This window comes from Frieseomelitta varia, unplaced genomic scaffold, assembly GCF_011392965.1.
Source record: "Frieseomelitta varia isolate USP_RPSP 00005682 unplaced genomic scaffold, Fvar_1.2 scaffold_248, whole genome shotgun sequence".
Taxonomy (NCBI): Eukaryota; Metazoa; Arthropoda; class Insecta; order Hymenoptera; family Apidae; genus Frieseomelitta; species Frieseomelitta varia.
This window is the reverse complement of record NW_025109977.1, coordinates 950,181-969,681: the sequence shown is the minus strand read 5'-3', so window position 1 is coordinate 969,681 and position 19,501 is coordinate 950,181. Positions and strand designations below refer to the sequence as shown.

At 27.7% G+C, this 19,501-nt stretch overlaps 4 protein-coding genes across 10 annotated transcripts; 2 read left to right on the top strand and 2 right to left on the bottom strand.

The window, feature by feature from the left end:
* Positions 1-1,285: 1,285 nt before the first annotated feature.
* Positions 1,286-3,798, bottom strand: LOC122528309 (neurofilament heavy polypeptide-like). 2 transcript variants are annotated; one of them, XM_043653301.1, is made up of 3 exons: positions 3,540-3,798; positions 2,940-3,414; positions 1,286-2,289 (listed from the first exon to the last, which is right to left on the bottom strand). In XM_043653301.1, the coding sequence occupies exons 2-3, from the start codon at positions 3,370-3,372 to the stop codon at positions 1,463-1,465; spliced, it is 1,260 nt and encodes a 419-aa protein (XP_043509236.1). In that variant the 5' UTR covers positions 3,373-3,414; positions 3,540-3,798; the 3' UTR covers positions 1,286-1,462. The 2 variants fall into 2 exon arrangements, with proteins under 2 accessions (XP_043509236.1, XP_043509234.1); XM_043653299.1 differs by having other exon boundaries at positions 2,940-3,409; positions 3,540-3,795.
* Positions 3,799-4,148: 350 nt separating this feature from the next.
* Positions 4,149-6,939, top strand: LOC122528307 (coiled-coil domain-containing protein 174). 2 transcript variants are annotated; one of them, XM_043653295.1, is made up of 2 exons: positions 4,149-4,154; positions 5,279-6,939. In XM_043653295.1, exon 2 carries the CDS (start codon positions 5,288-5,290, stop codon positions 6,797-6,799), a length of 1,512 nt encoding a protein of 503 aa, XP_043509230.1. In that variant the 5' UTR covers positions 4,149-4,154; positions 5,279-5,287; the 3' UTR covers positions 6,800-6,939. The 2 variants fall into 2 exon arrangements, with proteins under 2 accessions (XP_043509230.1, XP_043509229.1); XM_043653294.1 differs by lacking the exon at positions 4,149-4,154 and adding an exon at positions 4,858-5,010 and having other exon boundaries at positions 5,113-6,939.
* On the bottom strand, positions 6,927-8,267 carry LOC122528310 (non-structural maintenance of chromosomes element 1 homolog). The gene is made up of 6 exons (XM_043653302.1): positions 8,116-8,267; positions 7,879-8,020; positions 7,485-7,680; positions 7,303-7,416; positions 7,111-7,234; positions 6,927-7,031 (listed from the first exon to the last, which is right to left on the bottom strand). Exons 1-6 carry the CDS (start codon positions 8,213-8,215, stop codon positions 6,946-6,948), a joined length of 762 nt encoding a protein of 253 aa, XP_043509237.1. The 5' UTR covers positions 8,216-8,267; the 3' UTR covers positions 6,927-6,945.
* Positions 8,268-9,537: 1,270 nt separating this feature from the next.
* On the top strand, positions 9,538-18,380 carry LOC122528308 (calcium/calmodulin-dependent protein kinase type 1). 5 transcript variants are annotated; one of them, XM_043653296.1, is made up of 9 exons: positions 9,538-10,545; positions 11,921-12,055; positions 12,131-12,205; positions 12,281-12,543; positions 12,629-12,769; positions 12,898-12,941; positions 13,202-13,338; positions 13,901-13,938; positions 14,043-18,380. In XM_043653296.1, the coding sequence occupies exons 1-9, from the start codon at positions 10,436-10,438 to the stop codon at positions 14,465-14,467; spliced, it is 1,368 nt and encodes a 455-aa protein (XP_043509231.1). In that variant the 5' UTR covers positions 9,538-10,435; the 3' UTR covers positions 14,468-18,380. The 5 variants fall into 5 exon arrangements, 3 of the variants coding, with proteins under 3 accessions (XP_043509231.1, XP_043509232.1, XP_043509233.1); XR_006306543.1 differs by having other exon boundaries at positions 9,540-10,545; positions 13,212-13,338; positions 14,043-14,137; XR_006306542.1 differs by lacking the exon at positions 14,043-18,380 and having other exon boundaries at positions 9,541-10,545; positions 13,212-13,338; positions 13,901-13,956.
* Positions 18,381-19,501: the final 1,121 nt, after the last annotated feature.

Genomic DNA, 19,501 nt, shown 5'->3' with positions numbered 1-19,501 from the left:
GATTCTGAAAATCTACATTATTATAAGCTTTTTTATATTACTATATTTATTTATTAAAATAAACCTTAATTATATATATATATATATATATATATATATATATGTATGTATGTATATGTGTATATATTCATTCATCTGTGACTACTTCTATATTTACATTTGAAAAAATACAAGAAAACCAAAAATTAGAACACTGCTTGATTTTATTAATATCCAAATAAAATAAAATTATAAAATATTCCTGTAAAGTATTCCTAAATTTTTACAGGAATAGAAACATAAATTATTATAGGTTACGTTAATTTCCACAAATACATTTGTAATAATTACTAAAAATAGATTAAGAATAATGTAAAATAAATCAATAAAGAGAATAACATAATGAAAAATTTTTTTGTATCATAGGAGTTCTTAAATGTTAATTATTAAAGTAGGAACACTTCAATTTAATTTCTAACAAAAGCAACTGATCTAAGTATTTCACAAATGTATTATATTTAAATTTGTGCATTTGTATATATAAACACATATATACTGAACTTTATATCGTAATTCAAAACTTTATTATTGAAAATTTCAGAAATATTAAAAAATAATTTGGTAACCATAAATGTAAACAAAAATGCATACAAACAAAATATGACATAACAACAATTATATATTTTCGTCAAACATTAAGAATAACTTCAATTTAAGAAAAGAAAATACAAAAATATTTAAATAAGTAAATTATGTTTTAAACAATTAATCATAATCAAATCATATCAACATGAATATAAAGATTTATTAAACTCAAAATAATCCAATATAAAATGAGTTTATTACTCATTTTTCAATTTATTGTTCTTCAATGTTTTCAGAAAGTATTTAATGATTATAAAACATAATAAAGAATACAGAAAAGAACACTGTAGTATTATTTAGAATGATAGTATGTTTGCTTAATACAGCATAAAACATTATAAAGTAAGAAACTTGTTGGCACTTTTTTTATATGTAAATGCTTTGTAACCACAAACACATTCTTCAATTTTTATCCTTACATAAAATGTAAAAAAATTAAAAAACGTATTTTATTTTTTCAATCTATCATTAGGTAACTGATGGAATGCTCAATGCTGTTTACACTAGTAATTCTGTGATTCAAAACAAATAAACAACTTTAAATATTGTAGAAATATTAAATATACTAAGTGTTTATATATACCTTATTCATAAAATACACTAATAAGAGGTTTGTAAAACTATGCTATGTAAAATACTTTATAGAAAATACAAATAACCGTTTTTGAAACAATGTGTAACCAAAATGTATTATTGAAATTTTACAATGTATATATTTCTTTAGTATTTCTAGATATAGAAATACTCATAGACATTTGTATTTTTATCAAATATATTAAAATATTAATGATATAATTTTTTCGAAGAAACATGTCAAGTAAAAATAGAACATACATTTTTAATTTTCTTCTTCTTTTACCGATGTAGTGATCACATTATTTTCATTTATTTCATCCCTTATAATCACATCATCTATCTTTTTGAACATTCCTGTTTTGGTGTGCTTTGTCTCCTCGTTTTCTGCATCTTCTTTTTTATCATTATCTTCTAACAATTTTTGTATGTTATTATTACTACTTAACGTTTCTGACGAATTTAATACTTTCTTCTCCTCCGTTGCACTTTCTATAACCTTGCCTCGAACTCTTTTTATAGTAACTAATGCATCTTTATTTGTTTTCTTTTGTGCTTCTTTAACTACTATTGTTGTATCTATATCTTCGATAGAAGTAGCTTTGCCACGCGTTCTAGTAGGTTTTTTTTGTGGTACTTCTTTTTTTTTTACATTCCTTCCTTTTTTAACAGTTTGAGCTAATTCTGATTCATTATTTTCAGCTTCTTCCCTTTCATTAGTGTCTACTATTTCTGAAGAAGACAATTTCTCTGTTGTTTCATCATTATTTGTTATGTCATCTGAATTAGATTCATTCTTACGACCTCTTGTTTTTCTTGGTGCTGTTACTTTAGTAAATTTTTCATCTCCTGATTTAACATCATTTTCAGTTTCATTATCATTAACAACTTTAGCTTTGTTGTTAACTTTATCTTTCGTATCATTATTCATATCAGGTTTTTTTTTTGCTGCTCTTGCTTTTGGTTTTGGTTTACTATCCTTTGATTCTACCTCAACATTTATTTTTCTCTTTTTTGCAGGTGATGCTTCTGAATTTTCAGCATTCTCATTAACAGATTGTTTTTTAATTCTTCTCTTTGACTTTCCCTTAGCTAAAACCAATACATGATTATTAATTTATTATACAATATAATATACAATATAATATAATATAGACATACAATGTCTAACACGAAGATTACACGAGAAAAATATAAGTAAAATTTTGTTAAATTGTAAAAGTATAAAAGCAATCAATATTTTATATTTTTCGAGAGAACTTCATAACTAAATTTAACAAAAAAATAATTTTAATAATATGTAAATGTATATTTGAGATTACATGAGAAACAAAAACTCTAGTCCTTATTAATTTCTGTTGTAGTCCTTATATCTAATGTATATTAGTATGTATGTATTTCAATGTGTACTGTAGTATAATATCTAATGTACATTATATACGTACTATATACATACTATTTAGTTAACATATCCGATAAATTGTTAAAAAATTCACAATATTCCACAGTAAAAATATTTATATTAAATTTATATATTCTACAATAGAAAATTTCAATATCTTCTAGCACAATTGTACATACTCACAAAATTTGTCTAAAATTTATTACTTTGTAATTATCATATCATCTTAAATAATAAATTTAATAAACAAACCATCCATATTTTCACGGACTATAAATTCTTCAGAGAACATGCATCAACAACAACATTAAAAACTTATATAAAATTTTCTAATACGCACGTTCTTCCTCCACATCAATTCCCGCCTTTTTCGTTACTCTAGCGCGTGTCTTTTTCGTTTCAGTTTTCTCGGCACCTTTTATAATCGGCTCATTCACAGGTTTGATATCATCTTTATCCACCGCCTCCTTTTTTTTTTTCGGCACAGGCTTGACTTTGGAATTCGTTTTCGTAGTCACCGAAGCATTCTTAGTCGGCGACGTCTTGACTTTTGTTTTCGTGTTCTTAGTTACCGTTGTGGTCGTCTGTGTGCCTTCTGTCTGCTCGATTTTCGTCAATTTCGCGGCCCTCGGCAATCTAACTTGCTTCTCTTCGTCGATTTTATTCGCAGCCTTCGCTACGGTCTTTTTTTTCTTTGAGGGCGATACATCATTGGTTTCCGGAGCTCTCTCTACTTCTGCCTGTGTATGTTTCACAGCTTTACGGGGTGCCATTACGAGATTTTACGAGTTCCCAAGAATTATCTAAAACCTGATCTTAACGATCTTAGTTATTCTATTACATTTCATGTACATATTATATATGTATATATATGTATATATTCAAAGAAGTATATATAACTAAACCGACATATCGCTCGTTATGCCGCGTGATTACTTACCGGTATCCAACGTGCAATAACGTGTTCGTTGCATTAACTGGTGGTGCCCGCAAATTATATGACTAACATAGTAACAGATCGGCAGCTTCAGGTTTCGGACGGACTTGGTAATCGACAATCGATTTTCAGATTGACGAATGGCGACGAATATCAACGGATGAAATCCTTCTAATAATCGCAATTTCCCCAAATATACGCAGCCACACGTTACACGCTTAGTTTGCAACTAAGTAAACCGACTTTTTTTTTTATGAAATTTCCTGTTACAATTCTTAAGAATCGAGCCTAAGGCCCGAAGCTCTACACCCTTTCGAGCTATTGAATTCTTTATTAAATTGTAATAATTTCACGTTTTTATTAATTTTCTTCCTATCAGTAAGTATTGTAACTTTTTCTTAGTATTTTTATACAATTGATCAATACATTGGGAGGAGTACTCGATTTACTGAAGATAGAAAAAAAGAGGATTTCCGATTCATTTTGTATTTATTATCTCGCATTTTTATGTTAATTTTTATGTTTGTACAATGGAAATTTGACTTATTATTGCTTAAACGTTTATTTTGATGGGATTTTACGATATTATAGCATAAAATAATTTTTATTTTAAGTAATGTACGAGGGAATGAAATATATCACGCATTCACCCCCTAATCTTGTTCAATGTTTTTCTATTAATTGAATTATTTTAATGAAGTAAAATATTTAATTACGAAAATTATTATTAATAATAATAAGAAAAATTAATTCGTGTAATACAAGTCGTGTATAATTTAATAAATTTTGAAATTATATTACATTTTAATAGCAGTTTCAATGAAATAAATCATTAAGGAATATGATATCTTGATTATTTTTAAACATAATTAAATATAATTTTTATTTAAATATTATTCAAAATACATTTTATTATTATATACTTTACTGTATTAAATATTCATAAGGACAAAAGATTAAAAGAATATTATACATATATGCCTTGTAGCATGAGCAAAATTTATATGTAATACATATTTAGAATTTATTGATATAAAACTAAAAAATTTACATTACAGGTTTATTTACAAGCATCAGTTATACGTAGTTATTTTTTTTTTTAACAGTGATCCTTAATCAGAAGAAATAATGCTTGCTCTATTCTTCCGTTTCCATTTCTTCAATGATTAAAGTGATATTACATATTTATTTATATTTAATTCTTATAAAAATAATTTTTTGAATAATACAAGTAATAATTACTTGATTAATATTTCTAATAAAAATTTCTATTTCTTTTATCCAACGATAAATATCTGTGTGTGTGTGCGTGTGTATGTGTAGCTTTCCCAGTTACCGATTTGACATATTGGTATGAAGATTTGTGAAAGATTCGTTTGTATCAATTTTCATATGAACGAAATTTGGAAATTTTTAACCATGTTACTTGAAATTATGATTCTTTAAAACAAATTAAAATTATACTTATTTTAACGTATGTATAAACACATACTTGATTATACAAATTGAAATTTATGCCTTAAATACACTTTGAAGGCAAATATTAATACCATAACCTATAATTGATATTTTACAGTGACATTTAAGAAAGAATAAATGATAAAATATTCGATTGATTACACTCTCCTGTAAACTAAAGGACATAAATCAGAAAAAATATATTAAGTTATTGAAATAACTTAAATTTGACATACACCAAGTGCGATTGAATTGTGAATTCGTAATATCACTGTCAATAAAAGTATTTAAAAATGAATAACACGAAAAAGATTAATGTAAATTTTTCATCGCTTGTTGGTTTAAAAGCAGAGCTTTTGAAAAAGCAACATGAAGTAAATGAAGCAAAATTGAAATCAGAAATAAATCATACAACACCAAAGCTACAAAGGAAAAAGCCCAAGAAAGTTGAAGAGGAATCTAAAAAGGAAAATTCAAAAATACCACAGTATATTGAGGATGTTAATATGCATAAAAAGTCAAAATTGATGCTGGAGGCAAAAGCAAGATTATATGAACGATTAAAAAAATCCAGAACCATTAATGAGAATTTTCTTGTTGATTTTACAAATAAATCAGATGAATCTGAAGAGGAACCACTACCAAAAGATGAAACTGATGCAGTATTAGAAAATGAGGATGACTGGGTCGAATATGAAGATTGTTTTGGTCGTACGAGAAAATGTTTACGGGAAGATCTGCCCTTGATGCAAGAAAAGGATCAATTGATCAAACAACAAATTATAAATAAAAAAGGAATTGATCCAAAAACGAATGATGCTGTTGATCAAAATTATATGGAGGAAGAGAAAGAACCTGAAATAGAAATCATGAGGAGAAAGTGGGAGGAACAAACACAGAAACTAGCTGATAAAGTGAATATACATTATCAGGATATTTTATTTGATGAAGCTAGAACCCATGGTGTTGGTTACTATGCATTTTCACAAGATGAGGAAGAAAGAGTCAAGCAACAGGAGAATTTGTTTAATTTAAGAAAGGAAACAGAGAGGAAACAGAGGGAGATAAATGAATTAAAAGAATTGAGACAGAAAATGGAACATAATAGATTGAAAGCAGCTAAAATTAGACAGCGTATTAGAGCAGGATTACCTATAGATATGATAGAGGAAGAATTTAGAGAAAAGAATGACAGTGAATATAGTCAAAATGCATCAGAAAATATGCATGATACAGAAAAAACTCTAATCAAAGTTAAAGAAACTAAGAGAGAAAATAATGATAACCAAACTATAGAAAAAAATAAAGCATTAGAAAAAGAAAATAAAATAAAAGCTTTAGGAGAACTTCTAGGCAAAAGAAAATATTGGTTTGAAATGTCTCAGGAAGAGTGGGTACAGAAATGTAGGAAAATGAGAGTTACTGAGTTTGGACCAGTATATGAAAATTTCAAAAGTGCTGGCTATTTAAATTCTGAAAATGCTGATATACCCTTGAGTATTCATAATGATATCAAGTCTCATCCATATCAACAGGATGGTACAGAAAATGAAATAGATATACATTCTTATGATATACCACTTCCTCCTGGCTCAAGTACACCCACAAATTCTAATACTGGATATAACAATGTGATTGAAACAATAAATCAAAGTAATTCTACTTCATCAATTGATCCTGGACTATACAAATCCAGTAATATTGTACAAAATCAGATGAAGCAAAACAGAAGTATAGATGAAGCAAGTATAACAGCTGGTCTCAAGTATTTAAGAGAAAAATTTGAGAAAAATCAAAACACTTGAAGCACTACAAATCTATTCATTTCGTTTTACTGTATATATTTGTAGATATAATATATCATATATGCACATGTATGATCCAGTACCCTATTCATAATTATAAAAAATTTATGGATGAAATAAATTAATGTTTTGTATTTTAACTAAATCTAGTTTTTATTTCTTAAAACCTTTCTGCTGGATTTTTTTACTTTACTTGTATCCTCTTCTGCTAGTGTTGAATCATCTTGTATACCTACATATGTTAATTTCATTGTTATAAAAAGTATAAAATAAAAGTTTGTTATAAAAACAAAATGGATAAAAAATATTACCAGATAGATCAACATCTGAGATAACTGTGTTGCAATTAGGGCATTTCATAGGATCACAAACCATAGTGAATTTCTTCAAGCAATACAAGTGAAAGAAGGTTTCACAATTAGTACATTTTTTACCCTGATTAATAAAAAGAGATATTAATTTTGATTTTCATACATGAAAAAGAAATATTAATTTAAACATACATGAAAAAGAATTTGTTTGCAAAGGTAACATGTATTTAAGTTACTTTCATATGTAGCTTTAAAATATGGCATTAATTCTGTTATACTTCTTATACCCATGTAGTAATAACCATCCTATAAATATCATAAAAATATAAAATTAATAAAATAGTATTATTCAGATGACAAATTTTTATTAGTACCTTATAAATTAACCATTTTCTATTAACCATATCCTCAAGAAAATTTTCAGCATCTGCTTTTGACATTTTCACATCTGAAGAAGAGCATAAATTTAAACACACTGTACTTTGTATGCATCCATTGTCCGATATTATAATTTCAGAAAATATAATTCTTAATAAAGCCAATTGATTTTTTGAAAATTCAGTTTGAAACCTATAAAATAATACAAATTTTAATAAACTTCATGAAAAATTTCTACAAATGCTATTAATTAACAAATCATAAAAGTAAAATGAAGATATCTCTAGTTATTTATAAACCTAATATTATATAGTTTAATTTAAGAAAAAAGAAAATTAAACATCCTAAATGATTATAAATATTTTTTATGACTATATTAATCATACAAACCTGGTTACTTCATCAAGCACCGTACTTATTAAAACCCAATACAACTGGCCTGTAATTTCACACTGTATTCTTTTGATCAACATGTTTAAGGGTTGTAATTTTTCATTTATTTGATTTATTACTGGTACAACTTTATTATCATCTGAAATAAACAATTTCATTTATATAAAATATATCAGATAAAATAAGTACATGAACATTTGAATTGTATTTGATATTAAATATAAATTTACTTACTAAATAACTTTATAATTAACTCTTTTGCTTTATTTTCGGATAGAAAACCGTCGTGCATAATTGTTTGCAAAATTAATTTGTGCTCTTTGTTATAAACCATGTTTTATTTTTGCAATAGACACAAGCGTTTTTTAAATTTCAGATTATTAATAATTATAATTATCTTTAAATATTAATGTTTTATAAATGAATTAAAAATTATTTTTGAATTAGTAGATGAAATTTGTATAAAATATTTTAACTAATTTAATAAATACGTATATATAAAGCAACTATACGTTACTACATGTAAACTGAAGACAAATTTTCATATCTATAATGATAATATATAAAAGACGTCCCCTATTTATGTGATTTTATAGTAATTTATATCCGCAATATTCTCACACTTTAAAATAACTGAGCAATTGATGAAGAAATATATTTACAAAATATAACCAATAACATTTACAAAATTTTTGAAACATGTTTCACGGTTTCTACAGTGTTTCTCAAATTACGTCAAAAAAAGGTAAAGATAAAATACATGAAATAATTTTTATAAATTTCTTTTATTTACCAAACGTTTATCATATAACTAAATCAATAGAATTATAATTGATAGTTTCTTATATTATAGCAGTATCACATTAATTAGCCGAGATCATATTTTTTGTTATCTGACCGCTATTATCCTCACCAGTTCTTAAAATTGATTTCGTGAACCGACTGTTCTATTGTTATGCTAGATGAAAATTTGAAATTTGATATATTTTTCGAGCCCAGTGATAAACGTTTCAATTCAATTTCAATTTCAGAGCGATTTGAAGATTGTTGATACTACGACGATTCAAATCACTTTGAATATGATTCAATACTTAAAAATTCTTGCAGATTCTTATAAAGTCATCTTGAAAATTTGAAATATATTTGATACGTTATACAAGATCTTGTATAAGAATTATCAAAATTGTCAAACTTAAGTATGGAGTCATGTTCATTCAAATTTCCCGCTTATATTTGAGATGGCTCAAGCTTTTTTCAGGCTCGTACGTTAACTCGATTTCTTTCTGTTCTTACATTTAACAATTATCGGTTAATTCTTTCCAATGCAATTACTAAGAAAAACGTACTAATAAAAAAATTGCAAGTAAAATATCAATCTACTAACAAATCTTGCGCTTTAAAATTTAAAATGCCTGCACCACAAGAAACATGATAGTTCCAAGTGCAACTATGTCAAAGACATAACGTTTCTGTCTTAATTTACAAATATGACACATTATTCTTATCACAAAAGTTGTGAAAAAAATCTGAAATTGTAAAATCTCAAAATAAATACGAATGTTTCAGATAATTTTCTGTCACACTCACACTACGAGAGAGTGGAATAGCTTTAGGAATTTTCTAGATACATATGAGGCCTGCTTCAGTAACAATTGGCGATAGTAAGAGTTCTACGCGTGGCCAACTAAAGCATAGCTGTGATAGCATTGATATACTTGGTTGTGAGAATCACTGTTGCATCGTATTGCCGCAACTTTTACTGTATTATCATCGACGGATGCACGATGTTCGTGTGATGCAATTGCGGGCATACGTACGCACAGTTTTCGTAGTACGACAGTATCATGAAAGAGAAGCATCGAGTAAGAGATGCGTTGATTTTAGTTGAGGACTGAGCATCATGATCAATCCAGATGTTAATCTCCCAGTATCGAAAGAAAATAGATAAAAGGGATAGTTGCCGATACTACAAAGTGGGATAGAGAGAGACCAGAAGATAGAGTGGAGAGGATTTAGCGCATAGACCACCGGAGGAGCTATCTCTGCTACATAGTACAAATCATACCGCGAGGGCGCGAGGTCGCGACCCTGAGCCCGATACACGGAATAGAATACGTTTCGGTAGCGGAATAGTGCGCGGAACGAATACGTGTCAAACATTGGTCCACGGATCATTCGCGATCATTCGTTCGCGAAAAGGTCAAGAGTTCATGACAATTCACTGACATGAAATGATGATTTTACTCATCATTTGACGACGATCTTCTTTTCCCTCCCTTCATTTATCACTGCCTGGAACGATCAAAACCTACTAATAGGCAAAACGACGAATTTCTCCCCCTGTCTCTTTCTCATTCTCTCTTTTACTCTCTCTTTCTCTTTCTCTCTTTCTGTCTATCTGTCTCTCTCCTTAAACGAGTATTTCGTTGACCAGTGGTTATAACCTGTCAGCATTGAATATTCCTGCGTATATCATCCAGGAAGATTTTGCAATTGAAAAGGAGAATTCTGTGGATCGGACAGTGATACTGCATAGTGATAAAACAACCCGAAGATGCCGCTCTTCGGTAAGAAGGATTCGAACAAAAAAATCAAGAAAGATGGGAAAGACGACAAATCGCCGTCTGTTGAGGACAAATACATCCTAAAGGAGTTACTTGGAACGTATGTACTTATACATTATTACGGACTGTGTATTGGAAAGTAATAAAAATCAATTGCACAGGATTTTTGTATTTCATATCTCTCATATTGTTATCAAATTATTTGATGTTGCTCAATTAACATCTTGAATGTCACTCGAAATACAGATTTTGATGGATGTATAGGAAATTTAACGATGCAAAAATGCATAGAATCTGCAAAGAATACTCGAAATACAGTTTTTGGTAAACTATTTAATAAACGAAATAGGTCTTTACGTAGATTTTGCCGAATATATTTAGATACATATGTGCAATCGAAATCGAATTAACTCGGGGGTATGTTCTTAAAATCATGAAATTTATATTAAACGTTATTATTTGTGATTGGAATTTACGTGAAAGATTGTCAATGCCATTTTCCTTTAAGAACGTCTTCCTTTAATTTCGATTTTGTTTTAAACAACAAACATTCTTCGAACGTTTCGAACATATTTCTATTAAATCATTTTCGAAGAGAGAAGTTAGGCATATCGACAAGAATTCTTTTATATTTATTTTAAAGTTAAAATGTTTTTTAATGATTTGTAGAAAGATCAGTATTATCAATGGATGTAAAATTTTCTCAAGCAGATTTCGTTTTGCAGGATCTAAAAATTACTACCACTTATTGGCACGAATTTAACTATTCACATCTATCTTACATTTATTTTAACTGTACATACATTAAAATGTTTAAATTAGAATTTAAATTACGTGCAATGAAATAGCGAATGCTTCGAAAACTTGATTAGTACTTTATATTTGCTATTTGTTTCATTAAATACGAATAGAAATCAATGTCGGTGCATTATAAATATAATTTTTAATGACTATAAATTATTATTGAAGAAATATTTTTATTAATAAAAATAAATATTAAATTTTATTAAATAAATTTGAATTTATTCGGATTTTCAGGAAGGATTTTTTAAAATTTGATTTAATTATATTAATTTACATTAGTAACGTTACAAGATATTTCATAATAGTTTGAGAAAAAGAAATACTTTCTGTTAACGATAAATATATAACTATCTTTTCACATATTGTACTCCTAGTCATAATATCTGAAGTACTTAAAAGAAATATATATATATGGTATTGATCAATATGTTACACTATAGTATGTAATTAAAAATTCTATTCTTCTATCAGAACACTTGCACATGCCAATATTGTCTATTACCATATCAAAAGTCTGGGCAACAAATGTTTTGGCACATTATAGCAATTAGTAATTGCATATAAGTGCATAAGTCATGTGATGTTATTGCATGTACTAAAATGCAATATATACTTATTTTCCTTATATAATATACCTATTTATTTATATTTTTTTATATTTGTTTGTATAGGGGTGCTTTCTCTGAAGTACGCCTGGCAGAAAGTAAAGAAAAACCTGGTCAAATGTTTGCTGTGAAAATCATTGATAAGAAAGCATTGAAAGGGAAAGAGGACTCTTTAGAAAATGAAATAAGAGTGTTACGAAGGTAAACATTTAGTTCCAGCAGATAAATTTATTTGAATTTCCCTTCAGTATTTGTAAATTATACTGTATTTTTTAGGTTAACACATCCCAATATTGTTCAACTATTGGAGACATTTGAAGATAAACATAAGGTTTATTTAGTTATGGAATTGTAAGTAATTTCATTTGCTGATGAATTACTATATTATAAACTTATGTTTAATCTTTATTTGTTCTTTTACATTAGGGTTACTGGTGGAGAACTATTTGATAGAATTGTTGAAAAAGGTTCCTATACAGAGAAAGATGCATCAGGTTTAATAAGACAAGTTTTAGAAGCTGTTGCTTACATGCATGATCAAGGAGTGGTGCACAGGGATCTTAAGCCTGAAAACCTTTTATATTATAGTCCAGAAGAAGACAGTAAGATTATGATTAGTGACTTTGGCCTATCAAAAATGGAAGACTCTGGTGTTATGGCAACTGCTTGTGGTACTCCAGGATATGTTGGTATGATTCACTTTTGTTATGTTGGATATATCTATATGTGACTAATTTTTTTTTGAAAAATTGAAACGTTTTTTTCTATTTACAGCTCCAGAAGTCTTAGCACAAAAGCCATATGGAAAAGCTGTAGATGTATGGAGTATAGGAGTCATTTCTTACATTTTATTATGTGGTTATCCTCCATTTTACGACGAAAGTGATGCGAATTTGTTTGCACAAATTTTAAAAGGTAATAATACTACTTTACAAATATTTTTAACATTTGGGAGGACTATACTATCACTTCAATTTAGGTACTACTTTTAGAATTGACAAACACATGCAGCTGTACATTAACTTGAAATTTTCATTTTTAAGGTACTATTCTAGTTTTTGTATGCTGCTATATACATACTAGTGTAGTAAGTAAATGATCATTTGTGTGTGTCCGCGGTTTTTGTGAAAGTCATTAATTCTTTGTCTAATGTTCAAAACTTAGCATAAAATTCGATCACACTATCAGCATTGTTTAAATAAATTACAAGAAACAAATTTATTGTAATTTATTGTATATTACACTTACACAGTGTGAAAATCTAACAATACTTTTTCCAAAATAATTCATTCAAAAATCAAGTAAATCATAATAAAATCGTCTACTCTATAGCAAGAAGCTAACCAGACTGTTATAGGTGAATTTGAATTTGATTCGCCGTACTGGGACGATATCAGTGACTCTGCAAAGGATTTCATTCACAAATTGATGTGCGTCAATGTTGAGGAGCGCTATACTTGTAAACAAGCCCTTGCACATCCTTGGTAAGATCATTATTATGCTCAAATATTATATATAATTTTTTTTATTTGAAATATTCTCACATAAATTTATATTCCATGTGATATTGAAAAAAAATCGCAATTCGCAATACATATTTCAAACGTGTTCTAGATTAGATATTTATAACTTTTGAAAAGTCATGTTTTAAAATTCAAATAATAAGGATATTACAGGAACTGAATTTCTTAATAATAATAAGATAGATATGGATGTTCTTAATAATAAAATAGATATGGATTAAGTAAGTAGAAGAATTACATTAATTTCACACATTAATTAATTTACTACAAAATTAATTGTTGAATCATGTATATAAATGTCCCAAAGTATATAATAGTATCTCTCATATTAAAATTTTCAGTAATTTTTATAAACAAATATTTTAACATATTATTTTAACACAATATAAATCGGTCAATATGTATTTTGTGTAACATATCTTTTTAGTTTTGAATATATTTTATACTAATAAATGTTCGTTTGATCAAATATATTTTGTACGTACAAGTACGTGCAGTATCGTGCAAATTCATTTTTTTTCAGGATATCCGGCAATGCAGCTAGCAATAAAAATATCCATGGTACTGTATCGGAACAACTTAAAAAAAATTTCGCCAAATCAAGGTGGAAGGTTAGTATAATTAGATGATTATCATGTTGCTGATTGTATGTGTTTGCTCGCCAGGCTCCGTAGGAAAGTCTTCCTCTTCTCTCATGGTTGCAGCAAGCCTACCACGCAGCCACGGTCATACGTCAAATGCAACGGCTGGCACTCACCAGCGGCCAGTTGCAGCAGGGCCCAGGATCAACAGACCCCTCCAGCGGCAACCCCACGCCATACCCCGATCAATCGCAATCCAACCCCAGTCACCAACCCAGATCAGTGGAGCCTCAGACCAACCTCAATTGAAGGAAATACGCGAGTCACCATTGCCGGTGTCAAACTTGGTGGCCTCGAATCCTATTCCCATTCCGATCACTCCAAACTTACCATTCTACTTACGCAACAAACGCTTCAAGCTGTGGGGTAGCACACGCACTGCTCTGTCTATTCTATTTCAAACGAATGTATCGTATCTTAGAAAGCAAAGAAAATATAAGAAAAGCTGAGTCACGCTGCTACGTTTCTTCTAATGAAAAATATCAGAGTTATCGGATGGCCGAGTTTATTCTCTTACCGATGATTATTATCTGAATAATGGTAAGAGCTTGTATTTCAGCTAATTTGCTTTATTGTGGTCTCCTGTGACATGGTTACCACCGATCGTGTATATTACAAAATTATACACGCTCGCAAGTGCGCGCACGTATACACACTTAACACACATATAAACAGCCCGTACGATAAGGCGATTTCCTGAATGTTTTATCGCCCTTTTCAATTTTGCAGGCTTTGTTTCAACAATTTAAGTAGATCTCACTGTGTTGATACATATTTCACAGTAGAGTAGTAAATCCTGTAGCCGTCAATAATGATTTTAAATGATGATACGTTAACAGCATTGATTTGATCAAGTAAAGACATAGTTAATATATTTAGATATCTAATGCAGATTGTGAAATCCTTTGACACAAGGAAGGTTTTGCTCGATCAAATCTACTATATGTATAAAAAAAAAAGAAAAAAGAAACAATGTGAACAGTACAACGACAAGTTTTTATCTTTTATAAGGTTTGGTGTAATGAATAGTAGCTGTTTAGATGATTTTTTGCAATGTGAACATCTTAGTATATTCTGGTAAAATATGTTTTAAATTTCACAAAAACTGATACGCAGCCTTTTACCCAGTTTTTCGAAAGAACGATACGATAAAATATAACATCTTTTGAAATAGCAATTTTTCAAGAAACATGAAACAAAAGACAAAATAAAGTAAGTTTATGGATCACTTCGGACAAGAAAAAAAAGAAATTCTTGCCATATGGAATCGTGTTGTGAGATTGTATGAGATCTGATTTTTATCGATATTTGTTTTTATGTTTCTCCGATAATTAAATCATATATTTTATTTTACGATATAAATGCAAAATATAATACGAGTCATGTACAGTACATTATATTACAAGATATTGTGTACACAAATACTTGTTCTGTTATATAGTGATATTAGTACATTTTAAGAATTCCAGAACAGAAATCTACTAACTAGATTTAATATGTATATACACAAATGTATATTGCTCTACTGATATTTTTATCGATATTGCACTGAAATTTAATAGAAAATGTACATAATTCATACACGATTCCTCAATCATCTCTTTGCAAGATGCAAATATAAAAAGCAAATTATATAGTGTCCAATTTTTTAATTTTGTTATAGTGTTTTTTGTTATATTTTTATACACTGCAATTTTTCCTGATCTAATTAGTTTTTATTATTATATTTCTGTTCTATTAAAGAGATTCTGGTAATTTTTATTGTTCTTTTTTTGAATAACATAAAATAAAATTGGTTTTTGGTAGAAGCACAAAAATGAATTTAATTAATTAAGAAATAATGATTTATATATTTTATTATATGTTGTAAAAAAATGTACATATTATTTATGTATATTATGTTCCTTGATGTAAATGTATAAGAATTTTCAATCTGTTACGAACAAGTCAATATAAATATTTTTATATTTAATATTTTATCGTAGAGTACAGCGATCATACATCATTGCATAAGCTCCAAAAAATTGATTGAAATATAATCTAGCTATTTATATTTGTATCTTATTATTATGTGAAGGATCAGTGAATCGTATGTAGTACTAAGTATTTGAATTACAACAGGTACTTCAACGAAATGTTTGAAAATACTTTTAGTATTCGGTGGTATTACTTTATTTTTTTACAAATAATTGCAGACAATTACCGTACATATTGTAATCTTGTGATAATGATGTTACTATGGTCTCTTACTCAGTAGTATATCCGTATAAAAATATTAATATTGAGAATTTGCATTAAAATAGAAATGAAATCTTTTAATCGAAAATGTATCAAACAATTTTTCACAATGCTGATTCGATTTCAATGTGTCGAACTGTTTTATTTAAATTTCCAGGTTATATAAATGAAAAAAATATATTGCGTGTTATTATGCGGAAAATTGTATCGACAAGATTCAGTGTTTTTTCAATGTCCTTTTGAAATAAATCTAAATTGTATCTAATGAAATCTAAAGGAATCATATATTACACATTCGAATAGAAAAAATTATTGCTGTTTATCGAGCGGGCACTCCTTTTATCATAAATTACTCTCTCTTTCTCTTTATCTTTAAACATGATAATCACTTTGAACTATCATATTAGATATCCGTCCGTGTACCGGGCACTATTCGTATAATTAATAACTGTATGAAAAAGAGTTTCATGTTAATGCTACATAATAATTTTGAAATCGATAATAATTATATTAATTATAAGATAGACATTGTTCTAATAAAATTAAACAGAATACATATAAGTTGATTTAGAACATGGCGCATACGATGGAAGTTAAAATATATGCAATGATCATCATTTATTCTTGTCGAAACTTGTAGCATGAAAAATTTCAATTGATAAACAGGTCTTTCATTGCGCAAAATAACATACTATTCTGAAGTGCCTTGGATAACACGATGATGGGATATCAGAAAAGTAAACTCAAAAATATATGCTTTTCAATGATTAAAATCATTTTTAGTTAGAAAATAGACATCTACTTTATGTTCTAATCTCTATATTTATTTGAATTATAATGTCTAATAAAAAGTACTAAAATTCATGTGTTTGTATGTAAATTAAGTAATTAAATTATGTAATTTTAATATAATTTTTTGGAACCAACATCGTGTCATCTAATAAGAAAGGTTCGTTAATAAGCATTTTTTTATGCTAAATATTTGTGTGCTATCAATGAGCTTGTAATTTAAAAATTTTAGAAGGGAATATAAAAAAAAGGAGCTTAGCTTTATTTAGAAACAAAGTAAAAAAAACAGAAAAAAGAAGATACGACAAGAAAAAGATAAGACCGTGCCACATGAATAAACATATCGGCAGGAACGTTGCAAAATGTGATTATAAAAATAAGCTGATTTTAAATAGAAAAGAACAACTTGTTACTGCAGTTTTATTCGATGAACAAAATATGCCTGACTGATAAGAGTGTGTGCATGGAATGAACGAGAAAAAGAATGAAAGAAGAAAGTTGCCTATAAATTAAGCGTTATTGCGCTTTTACATTTATTAATGTAACATTACTAATTTACATTTACTAACTGATTACAGGAATAACTTCTTCCTAGTGTAACTTTTCTCATTGCACAAGCCTTGCAATTGTTATGCTTACAATTTGTGCATGTGAAAACGACTATTATCAGACGTTTCATTGTTAAAATTATACTTGATACGAAGGATCAATGTTATTAGAAAAAATTTATCAACCCCGCAGAAAATTTTAGTAAATCAGAATATATTAAAATAATTTACAGTGCCAATGTATTCCACGATTTTAAAACGCTGTTGAAATCGCTGTTTTTTCAAGATATATGAAGTATCAAATTTTTGTAAATTATATACTCTATTCGAATAGCCAATATTTTAACGATTAAATTTTTAGTAATGCATTGCTTCAGACAGTAATTTATTTTGTTCAAGAATAAAAAGCTCGCTTGTAAGTACGAGGATTATAGATCAACCTTTCGAACTTAATCTTTTTCAACTTGATTTTGGTGCTACACAACAAATGTTCGATACTACTATTCCATAAAATGTGATGAATAAAAAGTTATGACTAGCATAACTGTACCAATGACAATGAAAAATTGTCGATAATTTAAACTGATATAATTTCGTAAGAAAAAAGATAACATAACGATTCACTTTGTCTCATTTTAAAGCGTGAAGCCTATACTTTGACAGTTGTAAGCTCGTTTTTTTTTTTCGAAGATGAATCTACATTATGTAGGCAGTGGGAAAAGCGAAGCGATTTTTTCCAGCATTGAACTTTGAACATTCGGGTTAGATGACAATATCTACCCTAATATTCAAAGGTTAATAAATTGATAGGAAAGAATCAGGCAGGTTTTAAGGATTTATTGTAAAGAGAACATTTCAATCTTCAAGATCATAATAAATTTCGTCATGAAAAAAATTCTTTAATGTTTGTACATACAATTGAATTTTTACAATTTTTGAAAAAAAGTATCCTCACTTTCCCACTTGCCACATGATGTAAAATCATCTTCGAAAAAAAACGAATTTATGCCTGTCAAAATATAGGCCTCACGCTTTAAAATGAAACAGTGAGTATGATTTTTTCTTACAAACTTATATTAGTTTATCGATAATTTTTCATTATCATTGGAACTATCATACTAGATACATATATGTATATATTTTGCGATTTTAATTTTTTTTAGTATCACATGAATGCAATCTACCAGTCAGTCATCTTCAGTTGTAAGATTGTTAAAAATAAAATAAAAATATTGGAATGCTTGTAAATTACAAAATAAGTAAACTAATCACACTTCAATTTAATGCATATTTAATGAAATTTTTTCTTTCGGAAAACGAACACATGATTGATGCAAATGATAATAATAATAATGATATTATAATAATAACATTTACAAAATTGCGTATGTTTGTGCTTAAAATTAAATTATCTTTTTATACAAATTATTTTAAATGCATTAACAATTATATATCTTATCTTATAATTTGTTAACTAATAAATGTGTAACAGTTTCGCATATAATATAAATGGAATAGGAAATTTACATGATTATTATATTTTATATTAATGATTTATTAACACAGACGCTGCCTTTGTGAAATTATGAATTAATTATCCATGAATCATGTATTTTCCTTTAAACGAATTTAAGAGAATTAATTTGAGAACAAGAATAGTTTAATAAATAAATACATTTAATAATTTGATAAAAAAAAATTTACATTACATTATAGGAATTAATCTTTCTACAATTATCTATATTTTACTTAATTTTTATCTATAATAATACGAATCTTTGTATTATTCTTTTAATTCATGGCAATGTATCTGTGAAATTCATTTATAATACAATAATATATAATTACATAATTCACAAATACATGTTAACAAATAATATTAATATTTATTAATTATAAAAGAGTGAG